The sequence below is a fragment of the Hyperolius riggenbachi genome, chromosome 5, assembly GCF_040937935.1.
Source record: "Hyperolius riggenbachi isolate aHypRig1 chromosome 5, aHypRig1.pri, whole genome shotgun sequence".
NCBI classification, from domain to species: Eukaryota; Metazoa; Chordata; class Amphibia; order Anura; family Hyperoliidae; genus Hyperolius; species Hyperolius riggenbachi.
The window spans coordinates 19,836,696-19,862,330 of record NC_090650.1 but is presented as its reverse complement, the minus strand read 5'-3'; the positions used below and the strand labels follow the sequence as shown (position 1 = coordinate 19,862,330).

Below are 25,635 nucleotides of genomic sequence, written 5' to 3'. Positions count from 1 at the left end.
ACACACACACACACACACACACACACACACACACACACTTTTATATATATAGATAGATGTGTTGTGATGTAGTTTTACTATTTGGCCACAAGATGTCCTCAGTCATTATTTCCGATTTGTGTACATAAGGATGTGAATCGGAAATAATGCGTGGCAATGTAACAGCCGGAGGATACAATGACGCAGGCATCTAATAGACGCCGGCGTTCATTGAATCTGGGACTTAGATTAATGAATGGGAACTGGGTTCACATTCATTCATGTCCCCACTAACTGGCGGTAACGGTAGTGGATTGACTAGGCAAAGCAAGAGTGCTTTTCAACACACAACCTCCCTTCTCCCTTTCCCTGCTGGAGAGTGCCCTATATCAGGGGTCCCCAACCCCCGGTCCGCGGCCCAATACCGGTCCGCAGGACGTTTTGCGCCAGGCCGCGGCTAATCCACTGCCTCACACTGATTTTATTTTGCCTCTGCCCCCTCCTTCATTAGCCGCGACTCCACGAGTGCACGCGGCTAGATCCCCGCATGTACGCGTTGCAGAGCGCAGCCGCGCAAGCCGGAAGTCACGCCACCCTAGCCCATCCCATCTTTCTCGAGTGTTTGGCTTCAGTGTGTGCATCCGCGCTTTCCTTTGGCAGCGTGAGACAGGGAGGCAGTGAGACAGAGATAGCGTGGCGGACCATATTCATCAATCTAAATGCATTTTCTTCTGCGTAAGGCTGACAAGTTAGTTTCTAATATGTATTCGGTGTATATTTCATACTTGTTCCTCCTTTCCTTTGAATGTAGCCTCACTACCTCATATACTTCTGTGCTGCATACTAAGGCAGGCCCTAGGCCTGGGATTGTTGTACATGCATTTTAATACTTTGCTGATATATCAGTGATCATAATTACACTGGGCTAACTGTGCTGGCTACACTGGGCTAACTGTGCTGGCTACACTGAGCTAACTGTGCTGGCTACACTGGGCTAACTGTGCTGGCTACACTGAGCTAACTGTGCTGGCTACACTGGGCTAACTGTGCTGGTTACACTGGGCTAACTGTGCTGGCTACACTGGGCTAACTGTGCTGGCTACACTGGGCTAACTGTACTAGGTACACTGGGCTAACTGTGCTGGCTACACTGGGCTAACTGTGCTGGCTACACTGGGCTAACTGTGCTGGCTACACTGGGCTAACTGTGCTGGTTACACTGGGCTAACTGTGCTGGCTACACTGGGCTAACTGTACTAGGTATACTGGGCTAACTGTACTGGCTACACTGGGCTAACTGTGCTGGCTACACTGGGCTAACTGTGCTGGCTACACTGGGCTAACTGTACTAGGTATACTGGGCTAACTGTACTGGCTACACTGGGCTAACTGTGCTGGCTACACTGGGCTAACTGTGCTGGCTACACTGGGCTAACTGTACTAGGTATACTGGGCTAACTGTACTTGCTACACTGGGCTAACTGTGCTGGCTACACTGGGCTAACTGTGCTGGCTACACTGGGCTAACTGTGCTGGCTACACTGGGCTAACTGTGCTGGCTACACTGGGCTAACTGTGCTGGCTACACTGAGCTAACTGTGCTGGCTACACTGAGCTAACTGTGCTGGCTACACTGAGCTAACTGTGCTGGCTACACTGAGCTAACTGTGCTGGGTACACTGGGCTAACTGTGCTGGCTACACTGAGCTAACTGTGCTGGCTACACTGAGCTAACTGTGCTGGCTACACTGGGCTAACTGTGCTGCCTACACTGGGCTAACTGTACTGGCTACACTGGGCTAACTGTACTGGCTACACTGGGATAACTGTACTGGCTACACTGGGATAACTGTACTGGCTACACTGGGCTAACTGTACTAGCTATACCGGGCTAACTGTACTTGCTACACTGGGCTAACTGTAGTAGCTATACTGGGGTAACTGTAGTAGCTATACTGGGGTAACTGTACTAACTATACTGGAGTAACTATACTACCGAACTATACTGGGGCAACTATAGTCCTTATACAGGGGCAACTGTGTTAGCTACCTATGCTGGGGGCAACTATACCTAGATAACTAATAACCTATATACTACACTCAAAATCAAGGAAAAAGGGGGGGGGGCTGCCGCCGCCACTAACCACGCCCCCCCAACCCCCCCCTTCCCCCCCCCCCCCCCCCCCGGGCCCCAGAGAAAAGTTTGGTCGGGATATTGGGCCCCGGGCTCGAAAAGGTTGGGGACCCCTGCCCTATATGATAAGTTACCTGCCTTGAACAGTACCTTTGCTCTCCCATCTGTTGAAGGCCATGTATATGATATGACATTATTATCGTGAGATATCAGCACACTGTCATCATTTCAGTTATCAAGTTAGAGCCATTGTGAGGATAAATTCCAGGTAACAATCTATGTCAGGGTTATTAGGGATCAGATCAGCATAAGGTAACTGCAGGTCAGAATGATAGGAGGATCAGAGATAAGGCAGGTCAGCAAGAGCAAAACTGCAGCGACTGGCTTAGCAGAAAATATCATCGGCTTGTATTACAGAGCCAGCAAGCTAAGAACAGAATAATGAGCTAATTAATTAATACTTCAATTCACCCTATGCAGTATAATCTTGTTATAATAAACTTGCGTATAGTAAACAATCGGGTATAATAAACTACCTCTTCTACAATTACCTCCTCACATTCACGTGTACAAGACTTCCCACGTGCCTCACCCCTCCTCTGGAATGCCCTTCCACAACACATCCGCCACTCTCCCACCTTTGAAATCTTTAAACGCTCCCTCAAAACCCACTTTTTCCGACAAGCATATTCTCTAGCTTAGGCCATGCACCGACTAAATAACCTAAATACGCACTGCCTGTACATATACTGTATACATCCCCACCTCTTGTTTCCACCCCATTCCTTTAGATTGTAAGCTCGCACGGGCAGGGCTCTCACCCTTTTGTGTCATGGACTGTTATTAATTTAATTGCTTGCACTCTGTTAGACATTTATACATTTTAGTCATCATGTTAAATCAAATTGTAATCAGCAGTGCTGTATCTTGTATCAGTGTTTATATTTGATGTATATCATTGTCTGTATCATTATGTATCCCTTGTTTGTTTTCTTACATTGTACAGCGCCACGGAATATGTTGGCGCTTTATAAATAAATAATAATAATAATACCTAGGTCCTGGCCAATTTCCATTATAAGTCTATGGAAGCAACACCTGGTATAGTAAACTCTGAAATAATAAAACTTCTGTTATAGTAAATATGTTTTTTGGCCCCATCGTGACACTGACTCTGGATATAGAAAACAGCGGGCAGTCAGTGCATGCATCACATGTCAGTGGGTGGAGCATGAGTCATGTCAGTGGGCGGAGCATGCGTCACATGTCAGTGTGAAACCCATGGTCAGCTGCTCTCTTCAGACTGGTTGCAGGTGCGTTTATGCCGTTGCCTGATAACATTTGTAAGACATGAAGAATGGCACCGGTGCTGGAAATACAGCACTGTACACAGGGCCGGATTTGTACTTTTTACCGCCCAAGGCCAACTATACTGTCTGTATGGTTGTTCTCTCTGTGTGCCCCAATGAGCATTTTACTTACTTTCCATCATTGGATGTCACAGACAATAAGTATTTTAGTAATATGCGTATAGATTATAAGTTGTGTTTTCCTTAAGAACTTTATGTTATGTTTGCCATTTTGTTAATGATGGACCCACTGTGTCACCATGAGAATTAGGCTGATATGTACCTGCAGGGATAGAGCTTACAGGTCTTTCAGGGACGACACAAGTACAGGACACAGAGTACGAAGGGTTAAAGTTGTCCTTGTAGATGGGGATGGCTGCACAGAACAGCTTTACTGCCCCTCACTGAGCCGCCCCTAAATTTCTGGTGCCCTAGGCCATGGCCTATGTGGCCTTGCCAGAAATCCGGCCCTGACTGTACAAATAAGCAGCCTGGGGAAAATGAGAAATAGTGTGGATGTAAACAAAAGAGGATGCAGTGTTACCTCTCCCACTTTGCAATCACTGATAAAAGTATCGTCACAGTCCTCCCATGGGATTGTTAATTATGCACTCCCAGGTATCTTTTCCCTTGTTAGTGATGACGCTCCTGGTAGCGTGTGGAGTACAGGCTACTTTCATTGTAGTGCAGAGCAGAGCGAGCCTACTTGCTGCAAAACTAAGGAGAGTGGAGCGGAAAGTGCTAAGTGCCACCCGCGGAGGTATCACAGGAAGCGATTGGCTACTTCTATTCAGGGACAGCTGCAATTTTTAAGGAGTCCTGGATACTGTACCAGCGATTTCTCCAGCCTGGCTATGCAGCCCTATGGTATACTTAACCTTGTAGCCCAACATATGTGCAAGTGCTTGTACTGTACCTCCAATGGGAGGATCGAGTTGGTCTTTTGCAGCAGGGGACGGGACAGATAAAAATGGCGCACAGCGCCAAAGCTATAAAAACAGCACCGCATTGACTTACATTATATAACGCTATTTTGCATTATAAGTGTTAAAGGAATACTTAAAGAGACACTGAAGCGAAAAAAAAAAATATGATATAGTGAATTGGTTGTGTACTATGAATAATTACTAGAAGATTAGCAGCAAAGAAAATATTCTCATACTTTTATTTTCAGGTATATAGTGTTTTTTCTAACATTGCATCATTCTATAATATGCGCAGATTACACAACACTCAGCATTCAAAATGAGTCTTTCAGAGCAGTCTGTGAAGTAATGACCTCTCCTCTAGCAGAGGAAAAGTAAATAGTCCAGGAACAGTTGAGATAATAAAAGTCAGATAACAGCCCTCTCCACCACTAACTTAGTCGGAGAGCTTAATGGCTTGTTTACATAGAGATAACAACTGGAGTTTCTCAACTCTTCCTGTACTGGAAACAATTAGACTGATGTATCTGATCTTAATGTTTTATTTCTTAGCTGTGCTACACATACAAATCATAATATCATCATTTTTTCTTCGCTTCAGTGTCTCTTTAAGTGAAAAAAAATGATCTTTACTCACCCGGGGCATCCCTCAGCCCCCTGAAGCTGTATGGTGCCCTCGCAGCCCCGCTCCGATCCTCCTGTCCCTGCCGGCGGCTACTTCCGGGTTCGGTGAGAGCCGCCGACAGGCTGGGAACGCGGGTGATTCTCCGCATTCCCAGCCGTTATATCACCCTCTATGCTGCTATAGCGTATACTGTATATATATATATATATGCTATAGCAGCATAGAGGGTGATATAGTGGCTGGGAACGCGGAGAATCACCCGCGTTCCCAGCCTGTCGGCGGCTGTCGACGAACCCGGAAGTAGCCGCCGGCGGGGACAGGATGATCGGAGCGGGGCTGCGAGGGCACCATACAGCTTCAGGGGGCTGAGGGATGCCCCGGGTGAGTAAAGATCTTTTTTTTTTTTCACTCAAGTATTCCTTTAAAAAATGGCGCATGCAGGGTGACTATAGGGTTGAATGAGCAATATCTATTCCTGATAGTGTCCTATGCTGGTATAAGGAAGGTTTGTAATTAAATTCGCATGCCAATGTGTAGAGGACAGGGGCACAATGTGTTGGTTTGTATTTACCTGGCTTGGCCAAAGTTTAAAACTTTGGATAGAGTGGAGGAGGGGTGAGTCTCTGGTTTGAACTAGGGATGACCAATGAGATGCAAATAATTTCTCCTTGCATTCAAATGTTATGGAGCTTGAACTTCGACCAATAAAAACGGACAGGAAGTTATTCTGATTGGTCGAATTTCAAGCTGCACGTCATTTACATGAAACTTGAATGCAAGGAGAAATGATTTGCCCCTCATTGACCATCTCTAGTTTACACTGCAGTTCCTGTTTACGACATTTTCCACATTTGATATATTTTGACTTCACTTTGGAGTGATGGGGAACCTCTGACATCGGGGGCATCAGTTGTATTATTCTGAAATATTTCGTTTTACATTTCAGGAGTTTAGTAAAACGTATGTGTCATTGTCAAGCTGAGCTGTCCAGCTGTGCACAGGAGCTTAGCTATAGACCCAGGGCTGGGGTCTATAGCTAAGGGGACACTCAAAGCTGCCCACTGTTCCTTTTGCTAACTGGTGCCGATGATCTCGTGGGCGGGACCATGACACTGTCATTGGGCCAATCACTGCACTCAATCAGTAGAAGTGACCTATCAGACCGGTCGATTGAGCACAAGGATTTGGGGATGCGTGGAAGAGGAAGGTAGTGTGTTTTTTCCCGGGATGGCTGGCGGGAGAGAGGAGGCAGGCACCAAGTGGCCCAAACTGTAATGTCCAAATGCCGCCCTTTATATTTTGCTGCCTGAATCTCGTGATTCAGGTGGCTTTATGGTAGTCCCGCCCCTGAATAGCCCCCACAACCCCCCATCATCGATGGGGAAGCCAGTGGATAAGGGGGCCCATTCCTGCAGTGATTTTCCATGTAGTGCAATGGAGCGCCGTACTTTACCTACTTCCTGTGGCAGAACAGGTCCTCAGACCCCTCACTACTCTCTTCATGGTAGCAGCAAACTATGGGCGCAAAGAAGTCAGAAGATTAATTTATAGATTATTTAGTCAGTCTTTGCCCACTGTAAAATCTTTCCTCTCCCCGATTTACATTCTGAAATGTATCCCTGGTGGTGACATCTTTAGTTCTGCCAGGTGATCTGTACGGAATGTTCATTACTCAGAGTTCTATGCACAGAGGGATATATTACTTGCTTGGCAGTGGGAAAAAGCTGTTATTTCCCACAAGACAGCAAACTATCAGGACCATGGTCATGACATCACACTGTGGGAGGGGTTTCACCACAATATCAGCCACACAGACCCTCCTGAGGAGCTATTGGAGAAAAGGTAAAGATTTCTTGTGGGAAAGGGGGTATCAGCTACTGATTGGCATGAAGTTCAATCCTTGGTTAAAGTTCTTCTTTAAAGGACAACTGATGTGAGAAGAATACGGAGGCTGCCATATATCTTTCCTTGTAAACAATACCAGTTGCCTGGCAGCCCTGCTGATCTATTTGACTGCAGTAGTGTCAGAATCACACCAGTAACAAGCATGCAGCTAATCTTGTCAGATCTGACAATAATATCAGAAACACCTGATCTGCTGCATGCTTGTTCAGGGGCTATAGCTGAACGTATAAGAGGCGGAGGATCAGCAGGACAGCCAGGCAACTGGTATTGCTAAAAAGGAAATCAATATCCCTCTCATTACAGTTGTCCTGAAGTGAGAGGAATATGGAGGCTGCCAGAGGCGTCACTAGGGTTGGTGTCACCAGAGTCGGATCATCCATAAGGCAAACCTAGGCAGCTGCCTAGGGCCTGGTGAGATTCAAGGGGCCTGGTGGATGCTAGCTCTCACCAAAACTAACTAAATAAGCCAGGTAACCAAAAAGTGCTATCTTGCCTAGGGCCCCATTTCATCTTAATCCTTTTCCGAATGTCACCCCTCTCTTACCCCAGAAACCTCCAACCTCAATAGGCTAAACAAAAAAAAACAATCATTTTTTTGGTAGTAAAATTACATAGCCTTGCCCCACTCTCACTTAAAGAGGATCTCCAACCAAAAATTGTACTTTATCCCAATCAGTAGCTGATACCCCTTTTACATGAGAAATCTATTGCTTTTCACAAACAGACCATCAGAGGGCGCTGTATGACTGATATTGTGGTGAAACCCCTCCCACAAGAAACCCCTCCCACAAGAAAACTTTTTTGGGCAGTTTCCTGTGTGTGAACCTTGTTGCATTGTGGGAAATAGCTGTTACAGCTGTTTCCAACTGCCAAAACCGCAAGCAGCAGCTACATCACCTGCCAACAGTAATGCTAGGTACACACCATACAATTTTCTGTTAGATTTACCTACAACATGGGAAAAAGCTATCTGGCAGGTAAATCTAAGAGAAAATCTAACAGAGAATTGAATGGTGTGTACCTAGCATAACATGTTCACTGGAGTTCCTCTTTAAACTGAAGCTTGGTGTCACCCCGTCTGCTGGTGGTACCTGGTACATTCCGCACCCCCTAGTGACTGGGCTGCCATATTTATTTTGTTTTAAAGGACAACTGTAATAAAAGGTATATGGAGGCTGCCATATTGATTTCATTTTAAGCAATACCAGTTGCCTTGCAGTCCTGCCGCTCTGTTTGGCTGCAGATGTGTCTCTGAATCACACACCAGAAACAAGCATGCAGCTAATCTTGTCAGATTTGACAAAAATGTCAAAAACACCTGATCTGCTGCATGCTTGTTCAGGGTCTATGGCTGAAAGTATTAGAAGCAGAGGATCAGCAGGATAGCCAGGCAACTGGTATTGCTTAAAAGAAAATAAATATGGCAGCCTCCATATACCTCTCACTACAGTTGTCCTTTAAACAATTCCATTTGCCGGGCAGTCCTGCTTATCTGTCAGGCACTTGTAGTGTCTGAACCACACCCCCGAAACAAGCATGCAGCTAATTCAGTCAGACCTCAGTCAGAGCAGCTGATCTGCATGCTTGTTCAGGGGCTGTGGTTAAGAGTATTAGAGGCAGAGGATCAGCAGAGTAGCCCGGCAATCTGCATTGTTATATCCCTTTTTACTTCTGGTGTTACTTTAACAGAATAGCTTCTGTTTTAGGAAAGCAAATATATATTTAGGGTAAGGTCACACTTTGTACATTGTGTAATGCTTGTGCCACATAATGCAGTGCGCAGTCTACCTGTTATAGCACGCCTGTTCTTTTTCACAGCATGACGATTGCCATGGTAACCGGCTGGTTTTCACACACGTTATCTAGAGATGTGCAATAGAATGTGCGTTGGCAGTTACAACACAGGGATATGAACAATACAATAAGGGCCCGTTTCCGCTTGCGCTGAAACCAGTCCAAATCCGCAGGGTTTCCCCGCAGGCAAATCGCGCGGGGAAACTCTGCCATAGGAAGTAATAGCGCCGCCTTCCGAATCACTTGCGCTAGCGATTCGGCCGGCATTTCCATCCGAAGTTGTGCGAGAGGCTGCGGATCCCATAGCCAGGCATGTCTACATGCCCACAGACCCGGAAGTGCCACCGCGCGTTTCGCAGACGCGTGCGGCCCAAGTGGAAACGGACCCTAACCAAAAAGACCCCTGTGTCTCCTTTCCTAATTTCTACACCCCACTACCATCTAGAGCAGGGGTCAGGAACCTTTTTGGCTGAGAGAGCCATAAACGCCACATTGTTTCAAATGTAATTCTGTGAGAGCCATACAATATGTTTCAAACTGGCACAGTGCGCATGCGCAGCAGAGGGCTCACATCCTTGTTGCCATGGTGATGTGTACACAGTTGATCCTCCGGGCAGCAGAAGTGTCAGACACGTCTTTAGCTTCACTTGGGTTTCAGCAACATCAGCAATTTCCCCCGAGAGCCAGACAGGAGAAATACCAACTAACAGCTTGTACAATTAGCTAGCTGACTTGGGGGTTGATTCACTTTGTAGGACGAGATCCCTGCACTTTGGACCAATAGGCTGCTTGTCAAGTGACAGACAGCCTATTGGGCCAATCAAAGTGCCAGGATCCTTTGTCCTAGTCAACCTCAAAACCTTTGGTGCTAGAGCCTTCTGTCATGCTGCCCCTACACTTTGGAACTCCCTGCCACACCCAATCAGGACATCTCCATCCCTGGAAGCATTCCAAACTGAAAAGCCACCTGTTTAGCATGGCATTTATGAAAAACTGACTATAACACGGTCCAGCTGCAACCCTATATTGATCTGAGACATATCTAAGCGCTCTGAGACCTCGTTCACATTGCGTTCTGATAGCGGTTGCGTTTGTGTTGGGTGTTTGATGCGTTTTTCCCCTTCCCAGCGATTTCTGTGAGTTGGGCGGTTTTGGTAAGCATTTTTGCAAACGATTTTGCAGAGTGATTCCGTTTTTTTTCACTTCCTGACGTCAGTAAGGAAGTGAACTCTTCGACCTGGAAAATAATAAATACAATGTATTTATTATAAAAAAAACGCAATCGCTGCACAAAGTCATTTTGTGAGCGTTTTTGTATTTTTCCTGTACCTTCCATTGAGGCAAAATCACCTAAAAAATGGTCCCTGCAGCGCTTCTCTGAGCGGATCGGAAACGAACTGCTCAAATGTGAACTCTCTCATAGAGAATCATGGCACAAGCGCTTTCAGGGCGATTTTGAAAAATCGAAAGTGCTTAAAGTCCAAAAGCGCCTTCAGTGTAAACGAGCCCTGAGTCTTATGGGAGAAAAGCGCTTTACAATATTATTGTATTATACACTTTGCACACTAGAGGGGGCTGTTTGGTTGCATTCCGATCCCCACCACAGTCGCTGAGAGCTGCAAAATGAAGTTTATCATCAGGTTTGATTGACAAGTTGCGTTTCGTGTGTTTTTATTGAGTTTTTTTCCTAAATATTTCCAACAGAATTGACATTTAAATACAAGGGCCCATATGCAATTCCCTTTTTCTCCTGAGTTATCTCCTAGGAGATAAGTTTCATCTTCTCTTTAAATAACTTTTCAGCATTTTACTGTTGAAACAGTACCCATACCTTTGTGAAAAAAATGCTATGAAATCTATTTTGAGGATCGTCTTGCTTGCTGGTGGTGTAAAAGGCATTTTATGACAAGTTAAGAAATTATCACCTAGGAGAAAACTCAGGAGAAAAAGTGAATTGCATATGTGCCAAGGAGTCTAAATGTTTCCTTTAAATGAGCCAGGCAATTAAATGTTTCAAGTTATCATTCCTCAAACTTCCAGTCTTCTCACAAAGTTGCCAAAAATGTATATCTTAGAGAAAACAGATAATGGCTATGTGGGCAAAGTATGTAATTTAAAGGGCCTCTGGCAGGAAAGGGCATTTGTAAGAATCTCAGACCACGTTCACAGAGACAGCATGTATCGTGGCCACACCCACTTTCTGCAGGATGGCCACGCCCATTTTCCGCTGGGCCACACCCACTTTCTGCAGGATGGCCACGCCCATTTTCCGCTGCGGCCCACTTGCTGCATTCCGCTTGGGGCCACAAAAACCTTAGCTGCATCCCTGATGCCAGGAAGATGTGTAACTTATGTCCAGCACTCTGCTGCCAATATCCTACATATGGGGGGCTAGCTAGTAGCTATACTTTAAGGGAGCCTAACCTGGTCTACCTATGTTTTGGGGGGCTAATCTGGCTACCCAGAGGCGGAACAAGGTCCTCCAGCACCCAAGGCTGAGACACCAAAGTGCGCCCCTCCATCCCTCCCACCCCAGCCATCACACACTGACTGCTATTAGACTACAAGGCTCCCCAGGGCCCCCAACACCCTGATCTGTAGTTATCTGGCTTGCAGTCACTGCCATGTATCCCCTTTTCTTATTTCTTTCTGCTTCAAGCCAATAGGGATTTCCTAGCTGAGTGAGTTGTGCGTCCCCTCTTACACTGCGCTCTGAGACTGGAGCCTCTCTCGCCTCTGTCTCGGCCCGGCCCCGTGGCTACCTATACTTCAGGGTGGGGGTTTAGCTGGCTACCTATACTGGGGGCCCCTCTGTTTCCCCATACTGGGAGTACCTCTTGTTACTTAAGTGCCTTCCTATATTGGGGGTGACCTCTAATGCCGGGGGTAGCTCTAGCTCCCTACACTGGGGGGCTACCTGGGGCACAAAAGGTACCTTATAAAAACATTTGGGGAGGCCCTAAGTGGGTCCATCCATCATATAAAGGCCAATAGAGAATCTGGAAAACTCAAATAGGAGGGACTTCCTCCTGACACTAGGTGGCTTCCTCCTCAGATTCTTAGCTACAGTCCTAATTTACATATCATTCTCCTCAGTGTAGCTATAGAAGAACATTGTGGGGTTTTTCATGCTTTTTTTCACAGCAGATAACATCTGATTATGTACTTTATCTCGTTTATTTTTATTTCTTGGTCATTGTAAAGCAGATCTTAAATCAAATTATGCATACAGCCCAGCTCCCAACATTTTGTCAGGACACAAATAGAAAGAAAATTCTCCCAAATGGAGATCCACATAGCAGAATAAATACAAAATAAATCTTACGTCTTATGCACAATATGCGAAACAAAGTAGGTTTATTTCCTGGAGTCTTTAAAGAGGACCTGTGCTCAGAACTTCCTCTCTGCTCTTAAAGATAAGCAACAGCATAATAATCTTTACAAAAAAAATTTCCTTGTTACAGCTTATAGAGCTCCTTCAAAGATGCTGCAGTGTGGTTACTTCCTGGTTTGCTGGGAGCACAGAAAGGGTTAAATGCCTGTGTTTGCCGAGTTGACAGCCATATATTTAGACAGCTGGGAGCTGAAATTACACTAGCTCATTACTTGCTAAGAAGGAGAATTAGACAGGTTGTTCTCTATGGGTGGAATTCTCTGTATTCTCCTCTTGTGCAAGAGTTCAAGTCCGCTTTAAAAGATAACTGTAAATATGCACTTCAGCTGACTGGGGGTGTGGCTTTCTACAATAGGGCGTGGCTTCTAACATTCTTGCTGTAGAGAGCTGTGATGGTGGAAGCCTCCACCATCAACTGCAGAAACTCCTATCCATAGTTGTCTGAAGCCCTAAGTTATCTCTTAGGGTCCGTTTCCACTAGAGCGACTCTGCATGCGTTTTCTGCATGCAGATTGGCATAACCAATACAAGTGGATGGGGCTGTTTCCACTTGTCAAGAATTCTGTGCGGTGTTCTGTGCAGAAAAAATCTGCACGGCAGAATCGTCAGAATTCGCAAGCCGCACACGAATCGCCGGTAATGTAATTAGGAAAACCGCAAGTGTTTTTGTCTTGCGGTTTTCCATGCTTTTTCGCGTGCGTTGTCGCTTAAAAACCCATGTCAATGCTTACCGGCATTGACATGGTTAAAATCGCATAGCGAAAACCGCGAGCGATTCCGCGTGAAAATCCGCATGGAAACGCGAACGAATCCACACCTGCATGCGGATTTGTTGACGCGTTTTCCGCAACAGAATCGCAACGCACAAGTGGAAACGTACCCTTAGAATACTTATGTATAAACGAGAGGGCATCACTTGTGGCACACAATGCACTGGAGAAGGAGGGTTAGGGGTTAAGGTTGGGCTACTAGACCACAGATACCTCTATCAGGACTTGACAAGCTTAGTGATCAGATCAGGTTACTTTTTTGATGCTGTTGTGAAAGAAAACAGACAACTGTTCTTGTGTTCATTAAAACAATTAGCTTTCAAGCTTAGTCTGTGGTAAAGGGTCCATACTTCAGCCCTGTGTTGTCCCTAGATGTTGCCAAAATACCTGCCTTCTATTTACAGTTTGTATTTGTGAAAAATGTTGTTACAAGAAAAGACAAGGCTCTGAGTTCTTGTCCAGTGAAGTCCTGATTTTTACTGGTCTTGTCATCTAGTAACGCAATCTGTATCTGAACTGAACGTCACGGGTGGGCTGCATGGTTCCGAAACCCCACCGGTTTGGATCAATGGATGGGACCTCTTCATTGGGATTCAGAAGCTCAAACTCGAAATAGGAGAGCATCAAAAACACAAATTGTTTGAGTTCATTGGTTGCAAAGAAGCGGCCGGGGCAAATGGTGGTTCCCGCTCCCCAGGGCATGGTGAAATACTTCAGTCGTTTCCCACTCTTGTAGAAATCTGACTTTTTCGTGCCATCCTCATTGAGGAAGCGGTTGTATTTAAACTTCTCGGGCTCTGGATGGATCTCTGGGTCCATCTGGACGGAGTTATACGGGAAAATGGCCACACGATCCCCTTTACGGATGAAATAGTCTTTTCCACTTGCCATCTTGAGGCTCATATTCTCTAAAACTGCTCTGATCAAGACAGGAGCAGCCGTAAGGCGCAAGGTCTCTTCAACGGCACTGTCCAGGACGGGGGTGTTTATTAGCATATCTCTGGTGAGGTTGATGAGTGGGCTGTCTGGTTTGACTTCTTGCTTAGTTTCCTTAAGAACTTTTTGGACCTCTTCATTCACAGCCTTCATCGCTTCTGGGTCCCTCATAAGGTAAAGCAAGAGCCAGAAGCATGCAGGCCCAGTGTTGCCCTGAGAGGCCCAGAGAAGAAGAAACATGAATCTGTCTTGCATATATTCTTGCATCCCATGATCTAATCTGTACTGATACTGGTCAGAGACCCATCCACTGATATTGTCTTTCTGAAGGGTTTTCTTTACAGAGAGCATGTCCCAGAAGAGTCTTTTCAACCTTTCAGCTTCTATCTTATCTCTTGGTGGAAGGACGGCATAGGCGAGCCTTGGGAACAACTTGTCATACTTGCGGAATTCACTAAACAGCTCTTCTGAGTGGTCCCGGTCAAATTTCTTGGCATTTTCTGTGGTTCCCTTGCTTTTAGCTGTCTCATTCCCAAACAAGGCAAGGTAGCCAGCCCGGAAGACTATGTTATAGCTGAAGTTGAAAAGTCCATCTTGTTGCCACTTCTTTTCTCCATTTCCAGAGCCTACGCTATGCAGCATCAAGTTCTGAAGGTTCTCCATCATAGCTTGAGTCATGACCACTAGACCATCCCCCATGAGATGCTTTGTGCTTGTCTTCTCCAACACCTTGTGCTCATTGGGCAAAGCATGGTAGCCGAACACTCTAGCCACCAACTCAATTGCAAAATGCTCAAAGTCCAGCTTTGACCTGGCCTCCTTCACAATGGGGCCAAAGGAGTGAGGATCTGTTACAAAGGTGAAGTAATAGCCAGCTATCTGCACCGTGAAAATATCTCCATGTTTCTTCTGCATCTTTTTCAAAAACAGTGATGAGTCTTTTCGGAAATCAAGAGCATAACCCAACCAGGGGATGGTGCCTTTGTCCAGGGGAGGCTCGTTGGGTCTTCTCTTCCGAAACATGCCCAACATGTACAGACCTCCGAGGACGGAGGCCAGCACAGCGAGGAGGATTGGGAGCCAGAGAACCATCTTGGAGGCTAAAAAAAATAATCAAAAATAAACATGACATTAATGCCAGTTATATCACATCCTGCAAGGTTTACAAACTGATTAAATAGGAAATCATTGCAAATCACAGAAGTAGATGGACCTCTCTATCAGGCTTTTATTCTTGTCTGTGACCCAGTTGGGTAGTGTTCCCTTTCATTTCCTGTCTCTCTAAAGGCTGCCACTAATGGTCCTATTTAGCAAAGAATCATTTGAGCAATCAGATAATTGTGATCGGACTGGCAGAAACTAAACTTCTCATGTATATTGTATTTTTTGGCAGATGTTCCGGAATAAGATGCACCTAGGTTTAGAGGGGAAAAAAAATATAATAAACCTGGTGTGTCCATGGTCCAGGAGTGTCTTGTAGATGTCCCCCCCCCCCCCCCCCCCAATTATTGTGTCATCCTGTGTCCTCTTTTCCCCCATGTATAACTATCAGAAGCGGCTCACCTAATCCACAGCTCCAGTGGCACTGGCAATCACAGACTTCTCCTCTCTCTCATGGCTCCCCTAGTGCCAGCTTGTGCTAATTACGTCATCAGCAGAAGCCAGCACCAGAGGCGCAGTGAAGAAGAGGAGAGGTCTGTGATCACTGCTGATAGTTATACACAGGGGCAGATTAGGACACGCAGGGGACAATACAGGGAGTCCCCGACATCACGGCGGGTCATATCGACAGGCTTTCATAAGTTGGAGAACTCCCTGTATTCGGCATATAAGATGCAGGGGCTATTTATCCCCATTTTTAGTGGAGAAAAAGTGCAGTTCCCATTTATTGATCTAAGTTCCCGTGTGAATGACCACAGCATTGTATGAGACGGGGCCACCATTCATAAAGACCACGTAGTGCTTCCTGTTTGTGTAGTAATGCTACCTCTAAGGAAGTGAGCTGCGAGAACATCTTGTGGCCAAATAATTAAATTGCACCTACGTTTATTTAAAAAAAAAATTACCTATTTTGACCATTTTGAAAAATATTAAATTAGCCCCTGACCTCCCACACTCCACAATGGGTTCCCAAAAATATTGGGGAAAATACATAGTTACCTTAGAGACTGAACTTTTTTTTTTTAATATGTATGTCAAGAGGGTATATTACTATTACTTTATAAATAATGGGCTTGTAATTAGGGATAGACGCAAAACTGAAAAAAATGCACCTTTACTTCCAAATAAAATATTGGCGCTATACGTTGTTCTAGGGAAAAATTTTAAACGTTGAAATAACCAGGGCTAATAAAATGTGTGGATTTTAATTACGTTAGGATGTTATATTTTAAAACTATAATGGCCGAAAACTGAGAAGAAATGATTTTTTCCCCATATTTTCTCCTGTTAAAACACTTTTAGAATAAAATAATTCTTAGCAAAAAGTACCCCCAAAAGAAAGCCTAAATGATGGTGAAAAAAAACAAGATATAGATTGTTTTGATAAGTAGTCAAAGTTGTAGGCGAATGAATGGAAAGAGTGCTGACAGGTGAAAATTGCTGTTTTTTTAAGGGGAAAAACCCTTGGAGGTGAAGTGGATAGCAAGGGACAAGAAAGGATGATTTGCATATTCAGCAGTGATGCATTGGCTATCATTCATAAAGCATTCCCGCATGCGGAAATGCGTAATACCGCTGACTTTACCGACCACCGAGCAAGTTCTGCATTCATAAAGCCTCTTTCCGCATGCGGAGCTGACATTCCCGTGCAGAGTGACAACGTACCGCCTTGTGCGGCTTTGATACGCAGTTATCCAGAAAAAGTAGCAAAAGGTTCATTCATAAACATTTCCGCATAGCGGTATGCGGAAGGGGATTACCGATCCCCTGGATGTAGCGGGAAGCTTGCGGAGTACATGTAAGTGAATGGGACGGACCTCCCACACATCAGCAGAGAGAGCACCGCATGGAGGGACTCGACCAGCTTTTCTGTTTCCGCATGCCTACCGCCCGCCTGCCGACACCATGCTCCAGAAAACCTCCGCACTGCTACCGCCCCAGGCACAAAGTTTATGAATTACCACCCAGAAGGCACAACTACCGACGGCGGTATTCTCCCGCACGGGTTCCCCTTACCGACAGCCTGTTCATGAATGATAGCCATTGTGGGAGATATCAAATTATCACTCCATCCTGAATTATCGCAAATTCCTTATGTTTTAAAGGGAACTGAGCACATTCTCTTTCACTGGAATTTCTCCTGGCATAGAAGCTGCCATGTTCCCAGGGCCGGCGCTACCATAGAGGCAAAGGAGGCAGCTGCCCCAAGGCCCCAGAGCTTGTAGGGGCCCCCAGTGGCTACAAGAGGAAAAAAAATGTTCAAATCGGCCTTATAGTTTTTGAGAAAATCGATTTTAAAGTTTCAAAGGAAAAAAATACACATTTAAAAACCTGCTGACTTTAATGGTTAATAGCAAATCCACCTTAAATGCTAGAAACCCTAAATTTGCAGGATATGTTAAGGAGATCATTAGGAATAAGAAGAAAAAACAATTTTTCAAAAAGACCTTATAGTTTTTGAGAAAATCGATTTTAACGTTTCGAAGGAAAAAAGTATACTTTTAAATGCGGTAAATGTCACTTTTAGTAGCAAACTAGGGCTGCACGGTTTTTCGGTTCAAAACCGAAACCGCGGTTCGAGGCAAGACGATCTGCTGATCGTCAGTGCCTTCGGTTTTTCGGTCCGCTGTCTAACTTGCTTCTGGCCCCGCTGTGCGCTGATTGGCCAGAAGCAGTGAATATGCATAAGTGTTAATGAGCGGGCGGGGGGGGCGGATCCACTCGAGCGAGCGGCGGGCACATGCAGCATTACTAATCACTGGCTAGCGATGGAATGACGGCAGTGGTAGGTGGAGCTGTATGCTCTGTACAGCTCCGCCTACCGCTGCCATCATTCCATCGCTAGCCAGTGATTAGTAATGCTGTATGTGCCCGGCCGCTCTCTCGAGTGGATCCGCCCCCCGCTCATTAACACTTATGCATATTCACTGCTTCTGGCCAATCCGCGCACAGCGGGGCCAGAAGCAGTGATCCTCAACACTAGCGGCTTAACTAACAACATTAAGCTCGACTGAGATTTTCAGCTTGTGCTGCAAGGAGGGCACGTCTGAGTCAAGCGCAGATAGTACCAGACTGGTACTAGCGCTTGACTCAGACGTGCCCTCCTTGCAGCACAAGCTGAAAATCTCAGTCGAGCTTAATGTTGTTAAGCCGCTAGTGTTGAGGATCACTGCTTCTGGCCCCGCTGTGCGCGGATTGGCCAGAAGCAGTGAATATGCATAAGTGTTAATGAGCGGGGGGCGGATCCACTCGAGAGAGCGGCCGGGCACATACAGCATTACTAATCACTGGCTAGCGATGGAATGATGGCAGCGGTAGGCGGAGCTGTACAGAGCATACAGCTCCACCTACCGCTGCCGTCATTCCATCGCTAGCCAGTGATTAGTAATGCTGCATGTGCCCGCCGCTCGCTCGAGTGGATCCGCCCCCCCAGCCCGCTCATTAACACTTATGCATATTCACTGCTTCTGGCCAATCAGCGCACCAGCGGGGCCAGAAGCAAGTTACAGACAGCGGACCGGGCATTGCGGTCCGTGAACAACCCCCCCCCCCCCCCCTCAAGTGCAAAAAGCAGGATTTGAAAAAATCGGGGGAAAATCGAAATTGCAATTTCTGAGAGAAAAATCGCAATTTCGATTTTCCCCTAAAATCGTGCAGCCCTATAGCAAACCTAACGGTAGTGTAATTTTACATGCATCAAATGAAAGCGCAATAAATTTCCTGACGGGGTTTCCAGGGGGTCTATACGCAGCCGCAGCGCTTTGGCCAGGGATCGCTATACAGCCGCAATATGGCTATATGAGGATCCCTGGCATTTTTTCCTATTTTCCCAATTTTTTTTATGTTTAGAGTGTGGAAATTTAAAAAAAAAAAATGATGTGGGGTCCCCCCTCCTGAAACTTTTTAACTCCTTGTCCCTCATGCAGGCTGGGATAGCCAGAATGTGGAGCTCCGACCGATTGGGACTTCACACCCTGACTATACCAGCTGCAAAAAAGGTTCCCTAATGCCGATTTTTGTTCCGGGGTATATGTTGGGGGGCCCTCCAGGTTTACTTAGCCCTGGGGCCCCATTGTTGCTTAAACTGGCCCTGCATGTACCCCCCTCCGCTTCTCACATTCCTTATTTACAGAAGTCAGAGATGCTATCTTGACACATTGACGCACACAAGAAACAGTCCTAATTACCCGCCCCCTTTGTTGATGAAAAGATATTGTTTACTTCTTGGTAATTAGCTCAATAAAACAATTAGCTTCCTGAAATCTCTGCGGCCAGGCCCGGCAGGCCTGCTGAAACAGGCTAATAAAACTACTTTGAATGTAAACTACAAGGTAAAATGAAAGTTTATTTTAATAATGAAACAGATTGTCGGCATGCATTTTTCATGTGCTATGGAAATGTCCTGAGTGATAAAAAAGGTGCTCGGTTCACTTTAAGAAGGCGAACTTTTTTCCACAAGGAATACACAGGAAAAGGGCTGAGCGTGTTTTATTCTTTCCATAGGTCTTTCCTGGAATGTATTTATAGACTAACAACACATTCCAGTGTTCAGTCAGGAAATTCCGCTTGCTCTGCACAGAGAGACTGCAGGAGGAAACTTTCTAAAACTTTCATGAAAGTCAGCAGTGGCCAGTGGTAGTTTGGGAAAGCTTTTGTAGCGTTTCTGAACCATGGGTGTCCGCAGAAAATTTCCAGGGGGGGGGGGGAGGTTGTGCAAAAATGGTGGGAAAGATGTAGCCGAAAAATGGGGGTGGCTATGGACCACGATGTGGGTGTGGTCATGGGAGGGGCCACTGGGTGACTGACAGCCGGGGGGTCGCTTGCCCCATTTTGCCCCTATGTGCGGACGCCCATGTTCAGAACTGGTCAGTTTAGAAACATTTCTCAGTAACATCTGATTACAAGAATTTGTAATTCAATTAATCTCACAGGCAGCAGCATGGAGGAATGTTATCTGCTGAACCGGCCCATTGTGGCCACAGAGGGAAATGTTTTTGTTTTGAAGAAAACAAAACAAAACACTGCTTCCAGTTTTACAAAAATGTTTCTATTGTTTAGAATGTGCTGAATCTGTTCCAGCAAGTATGTGCCTACATCTGCTCCACTTCCTGTGCCATATACATTCCTAACATGACCCACCCCTCCCCCTACTCTGGTTTGTACAGAACTAGGATATCCTATCTATCTCTATGTAAAACAAGAGTTTGCTTTCTTAAAACAGAAAGAATTTGCGATAATTCAGGTTGGAGTGAGCTTGAGATGTCTCCCAGTGCATCACTGCTGAATATATGCAAATTAACCATTATTACCCTTAGAAGTTAAACACACCTCCAGAACTACTGGGATGCAATGATGTGTCAGCTTGTTAATTTGTACAGAGCCATAATAATCCAACATGCATACAGACTGTTTTGGATTGTTTGATCCTCATCAGTGCATGGCATGGATTCATTTGGCTCTATGCAGTAGGGCTTGTAACACCGAGAGGTACAGACTAACCAGCAAGCACATGGTGACCCAGAACTCATTGGAGTGTGTAAGGGACTACAATGGTCCTAAAAGCCCCCTTACTAAGATGTTAAGAAAAACAAAAGTGTGCTTTCTTAAAACAGAAAGAATTTGCAATAATTCAGGTTGGAGTGAGCTTGAGATGTCTCCCAGTGCATCACCGCTGAATATATGCAAATTAACCATTGTTGCCCTTCTAAGGGCAACAATGCATGTTTGATTATTATGGTTCTGTACAAATTAACAAGCTGACACATCATTGCATTCCAGCGGTTCTGGAGGTGTGTTTAGCTTCTAAGGGCAACAATCATACAAAGTTTTGTAGACAGGGATTGGGGGGAGGTTGGCCATAGGGGGCCCCATCCAAAGATTCGCAGGGGGCCCAGTCATTTCTAGTTACGCCCCTGGATGCGTCCCTCGTCATCCTTCCGCATGTCTCCCCTAAGTGGCAAACAGCTCCAGTATTCGGCTCTGTGAAGTCAGCAGGGAGCCTTCTGCTGATGCGCGGACCTTCTGCACAAGCGCAGAAGACCCCAGCTGACGTCACCGAGTAAGACTAGACCTGACTGAGCCGAATACTGGAGCTGATTGCTGCTTAATGGAGGACAGCGAGGGAAGCATCCGTGCTTATGGGGCTGGAGGAAGCACAGGGTAAATAAAAAATGTTTTTGGTTCTTTTCCGTTAGCCGGGGACATCCTCTAGGTGGCGATAAAATTCCAGCAGAGTTACATCATCCCTACTATCCATGGCGGCCTGGAGGGGGAATAGTAATTATCGCCACCTAGAGGTTGCGCCCGGCTAACGGAAAAAGAACCAGTTTTTTAATAGCCAACATCTCCGGGTCTCTTTCAAATAAGGCAAGAAGAGTAAAGAGAGGCATGCAGAGGTTCATAACAGCCTGATGTGACAAGCCCATTGATCTCATGTCCTTGACTAGAAATCGGCTGGATGTTGATCAATCCTTTAACCCAAGTGTGTGTGCTTAGCTTGAGAGACAGAAGATCAGCAGGACAGCCAGGCAATATGCATTGCAATAAATATGTCAGTCTCCATAATCCCTCTCACTTCAAGTCACCTTTAACTATGCAGCACACTCAATCTTCTCAAATTTTAGCAGAAATCTACCAACGATTGAACATCCAGAGATGTAACGTTCAATCCAGTGCAAGGCTATTCACCCCCCCTCCCCCCCACACACCTGTTTGCAGAGGTTTTCCGATATCTCCAGTCACAATTTCGATCAGTAAACTGCCTGAAAATCAAACTCCTACTGAGCAGTTGTGATAATGTACCAAAAAAACGAAAAAAGTTTTGTGCACAAGTGGCAAGGTCATGCAGAAAAACTTTAAGGCACTTATTCACAGTACAATTTTTAGTGAACGATTGTATTTTCGATCAGATTATTCTGATCATATTGTATGAAAACAGAGAGGCTGATTGGCCCAATCGATCTCATTATCGAAATGATCAGTCCGCATGGTGCATTTTTTCATAAATCTGATCCTAACTGGTGGAGATTGCAAGTTGGATTCTTTAGTGATGTGGATCGATGAAATACGATCTTTCCTTTCAATCTGAAGGATCTTATCGAAAATATGATCGTTTGCTAGAACTTGTACCGTCTTTGGGCACCTTTACAAACTTTGCTATATTACAGGAGAAACTCGAGAAATTAGAATATCGTGCAAAAATTCATTTATGTCAATTATTCAACTTAAAAGGTGAAACTAACATGAAATAGACTCATTACATGCAAAGCCAGATATTTCAAGCCTTTATTGGTTATAATTTTGATGATTATGGCTTACAGCTTATGAGAACCCCCAAAATCAAAAATCTCAGACTCTAATCAGCTAATTAATCCAAAACACCTGCAAAGGGCTCTTGAGTAGCAATTATCAATAATATGCAAATACTGCCAAGGTTATGCAAATTTATGTAAATACATTTGTAAATTTTTATGCAAATACTGTATGTGCAGCTTGAAAAATGGACCAATCAAGTCCCACTCAGGTTTAAACTGGTCCAATTTTGAGTGACATATATTTGCATAAAATGTACATAAATGTGCATAAACTCAGAAGTATTTGCAGATCATTGATCATCCCTACTCCTGAGCCTTACCACCTGAGCCACGGAGTTTAAAAAAAAATACTAATCCACTTACCTGGGGCTTCCTCCAGCCCGTGGCAGGCAGGACGTGCCCCTGACGCCACTCCGGAGGCTCCCGGTCTTCTCCGGTGGCTCACCCGACCTGGCCAGGCCTGCTTCCTGGTCGGGCTTCTCCTTGCACTCCAACGTGCGTCTCACGTGGTCGCGCTGACGTCATCAGACGTCCTACGGACTGTACTGCGCAGGCACAGAACTAGCCTGCGCAGTATAGCCTGGAGGACGTCCGATGACGTCAGCGCGACCCGCATGAGACACGTTGGAGCGCAAGGAGAAGCCCGACCTGGAAGCCGGCCTGGGCAGGTCGGTTGAGCCACCGGAGAAGACCGGGAGCCTCCGGAGCGGCGTCGAAGGGTACGTCCTGCCTGCCACGGGCTGGAGGAAGCCCCAGGTAAGTGGATTAGTATTTTTATTTCTCTGTGAACCCTCCCTTTAATGGTCCCAGTCTGGTTCTGAATTACTGGCATAAATAAACTTTACCATGATATTCTAATTTTTCAAGTTTCACCTGTAGCTGTGCTGTAGAAGTAGCAAAAGAAAAGTGATTTTAGCACAGTTCTACTTTATAAATATTTACTTTGTTGCAAAGACAAGAGCCAAACAACACTTTCACATTCACAGCAAATATACACATGTCCAAAAGTGAAAGTCTAATAACAGAAAACACGAAACAAAGAGATGCAAAGGTAACATAGAATCAAGGAGTACACACACACACACACACACACTGCAAACACACTCACTGTACACATACACACATACTCACTGTACACACACATACATACACACACACATACACACTGTACACATACATACATACATACATACATACACACTGTACACATACATACATACATAGACACATACTGTACACACACTACAAACTTCCGTACACACACACTGACACACACACACACACACACACACACACACACACACACACACACTGACACACACACCCACACACACTGCATACACACACACACACACACACACACACACTGCATACACACACACACACACACACACACTGCATACACACACACACTGCATACACACACACACACTGCATACACACACACACACACACACACACACACACACACACACTGCATACACACACACATTTATACATACACTCCCTGTACACACACACATACTGTACACGTACTGGACACACACTACAAACCTCTGTACACTCACTGTATACACATGCACATATACTATAGACGCACACATGCACATATACTGTAGACACACACATACTGTATACCATTTATACTGTACATACACACACAAACACTGTACATACACACACTATACATTCTGTACACACACATACTGTATGCAGTGAGTTGCGGAGGTCTGGAGAGAAGGGAGGGGGGTTACCTTCCAGCAGTCAGTGAGTCCCCAGTTACACTGAGCCTTACAGGCACAACCTCTATTATCCCTGTGCTGTGCAGCCTCCTCCTCCCAGCATCTTATCTCTGCCTCCTGGACCTGCCCTTATCACATGTTCACATGTTTGTTCTGTTCTATAGATCTGCTGATGTCTGCAGCTGTCCAGCTATAGGGATCCCAATGCATACATTTACAGTAAAGTACAGTACCTCCCAACTTTTGAAGGCAGGTCATAAAAACTGTGGGAGGAGTCAAATGAATATGAACCTACTAGTGGGGTGCCCCATCTCCTTGAAGAAAAGGACAGGGTCCTTCCCTATTTAACATGTCCCCCAAGTGTAGGTAGCTAAATATGTACCCCCCAGTATAAGGTAGCTGAAGGTGTCCCCCAGTATAGGTAGCTCCCCCCCATAGGTAGCTAAAAGGTGTCCCCCAGTATAGGTAGTTCTCTCTCCCCCCATAGGTAGCCAAAAGGGCGTGTGTCAAAAAAGGGTGCCTGGAAAAAAGGGCACGGGGTGTAGCCGAAATTTTAAGTTTTAATGCAAAACCATATTTTTCTTTTAAGGGGTTGTAAACGAAAATTCAAATAGATAAACGGAAATTAAATGTCAAAATACCGTCTATAACAACAAACGAATTCTGAAAAGAAACGTCAAATATCGTCTATAACAAAAACGATATTTACACTTGTATTAAGCATAGCAATGCAATGGTAGGTTTTACAGATATTTTACTGTAATTATACCTTACTGTAGGCTCACACAGATCTATCCCTATCCTCTAGAGACCCCCTCTTTGTTTAAATATACATAATTTAATAAATTGTATATATTACATATATTGTGCTGTAACTATACCTAACCCTACTCTCACACAGAACCCTCCCTGTATCTATCCCTAACCCCTAGACCCCCCTGTTGGTGCCTAACCCCTAGACCCCCCTGGTGGTGCCTAACCCCTAGACCCCCCTGGTGGTGCCTAACCCTAAGACCCCCTGGTGGTGCCTAACCCTAACACCCCCCTGGTGGTGCCTAACTCTAAGACCCCCCTGGTGGTGCCTAACCCTAAGACCCCCCTGGTGGTGCCTAACCCTAACCACCCCCCTGGTGGTGCCTAAACCTAAGCACCCCCCTAGTGGTGCCTAACCCTATATCTCCCCTGGTGATGCCTAACCCTAACCATCCCCCTGGTGGTCTATATTGCACTGTAACTATACCTAACCTTCCCTATACCTAACCCTAACCCCTAGATCCCCCTGGTGGTGCCTAACCCTAACCACCCCCTGATTGCGTATATTTTACTGTAACTATACCTAACCCTCCCTGTACCTATCCCTAACCCCTAGACCCTCCTGGTAATGCCTAAACCTAACCATCCCCACCGCACAAACACCCTAAGCACATATAAACAATAATATATTTAATCCTTAAAATACTTCTCTACAAATAACATGAATAAAATAATTTATATATTTGTAATAGAATAAATAGCCTTAAAATAGCCTTAAAATCACGTATACATTAATATTATAAATAGAGAAAAGTATATATAAAAATATACAATACAATAGATAGCCTTACAAT

At 45.3% G+C, this 25,635-nt stretch overlaps 1 protein-coding gene across 1 annotated transcript; it reads right to left on the bottom strand.

Moving 5' to 3' along the window:
* Nucleotides 1-11,870: 11,870 nt before the first annotated feature.
* CYP8B1 (cytochrome P450 family 8 subfamily B member 1) lies at nucleotides 11,871-24,095 on the bottom strand. The gene is made up of 2 exons (XM_068238524.1): nucleotides 24,041-24,095; nucleotides 11,871-14,912 (listed from the first exon to the last, which is right to left on the bottom strand). Exon 2 carries the CDS (start codon nucleotides 14,902-14,904, stop codon nucleotides 13,369-13,371), a length of 1,536 nt encoding a protein of 511 aa, XP_068094625.1. The 5' UTR covers nucleotides 14,905-14,912; nucleotides 24,041-24,095; the 3' UTR covers nucleotides 11,871-13,368.
* Nucleotides 24,096-25,635: the final 1,540 nt, after the last annotated feature.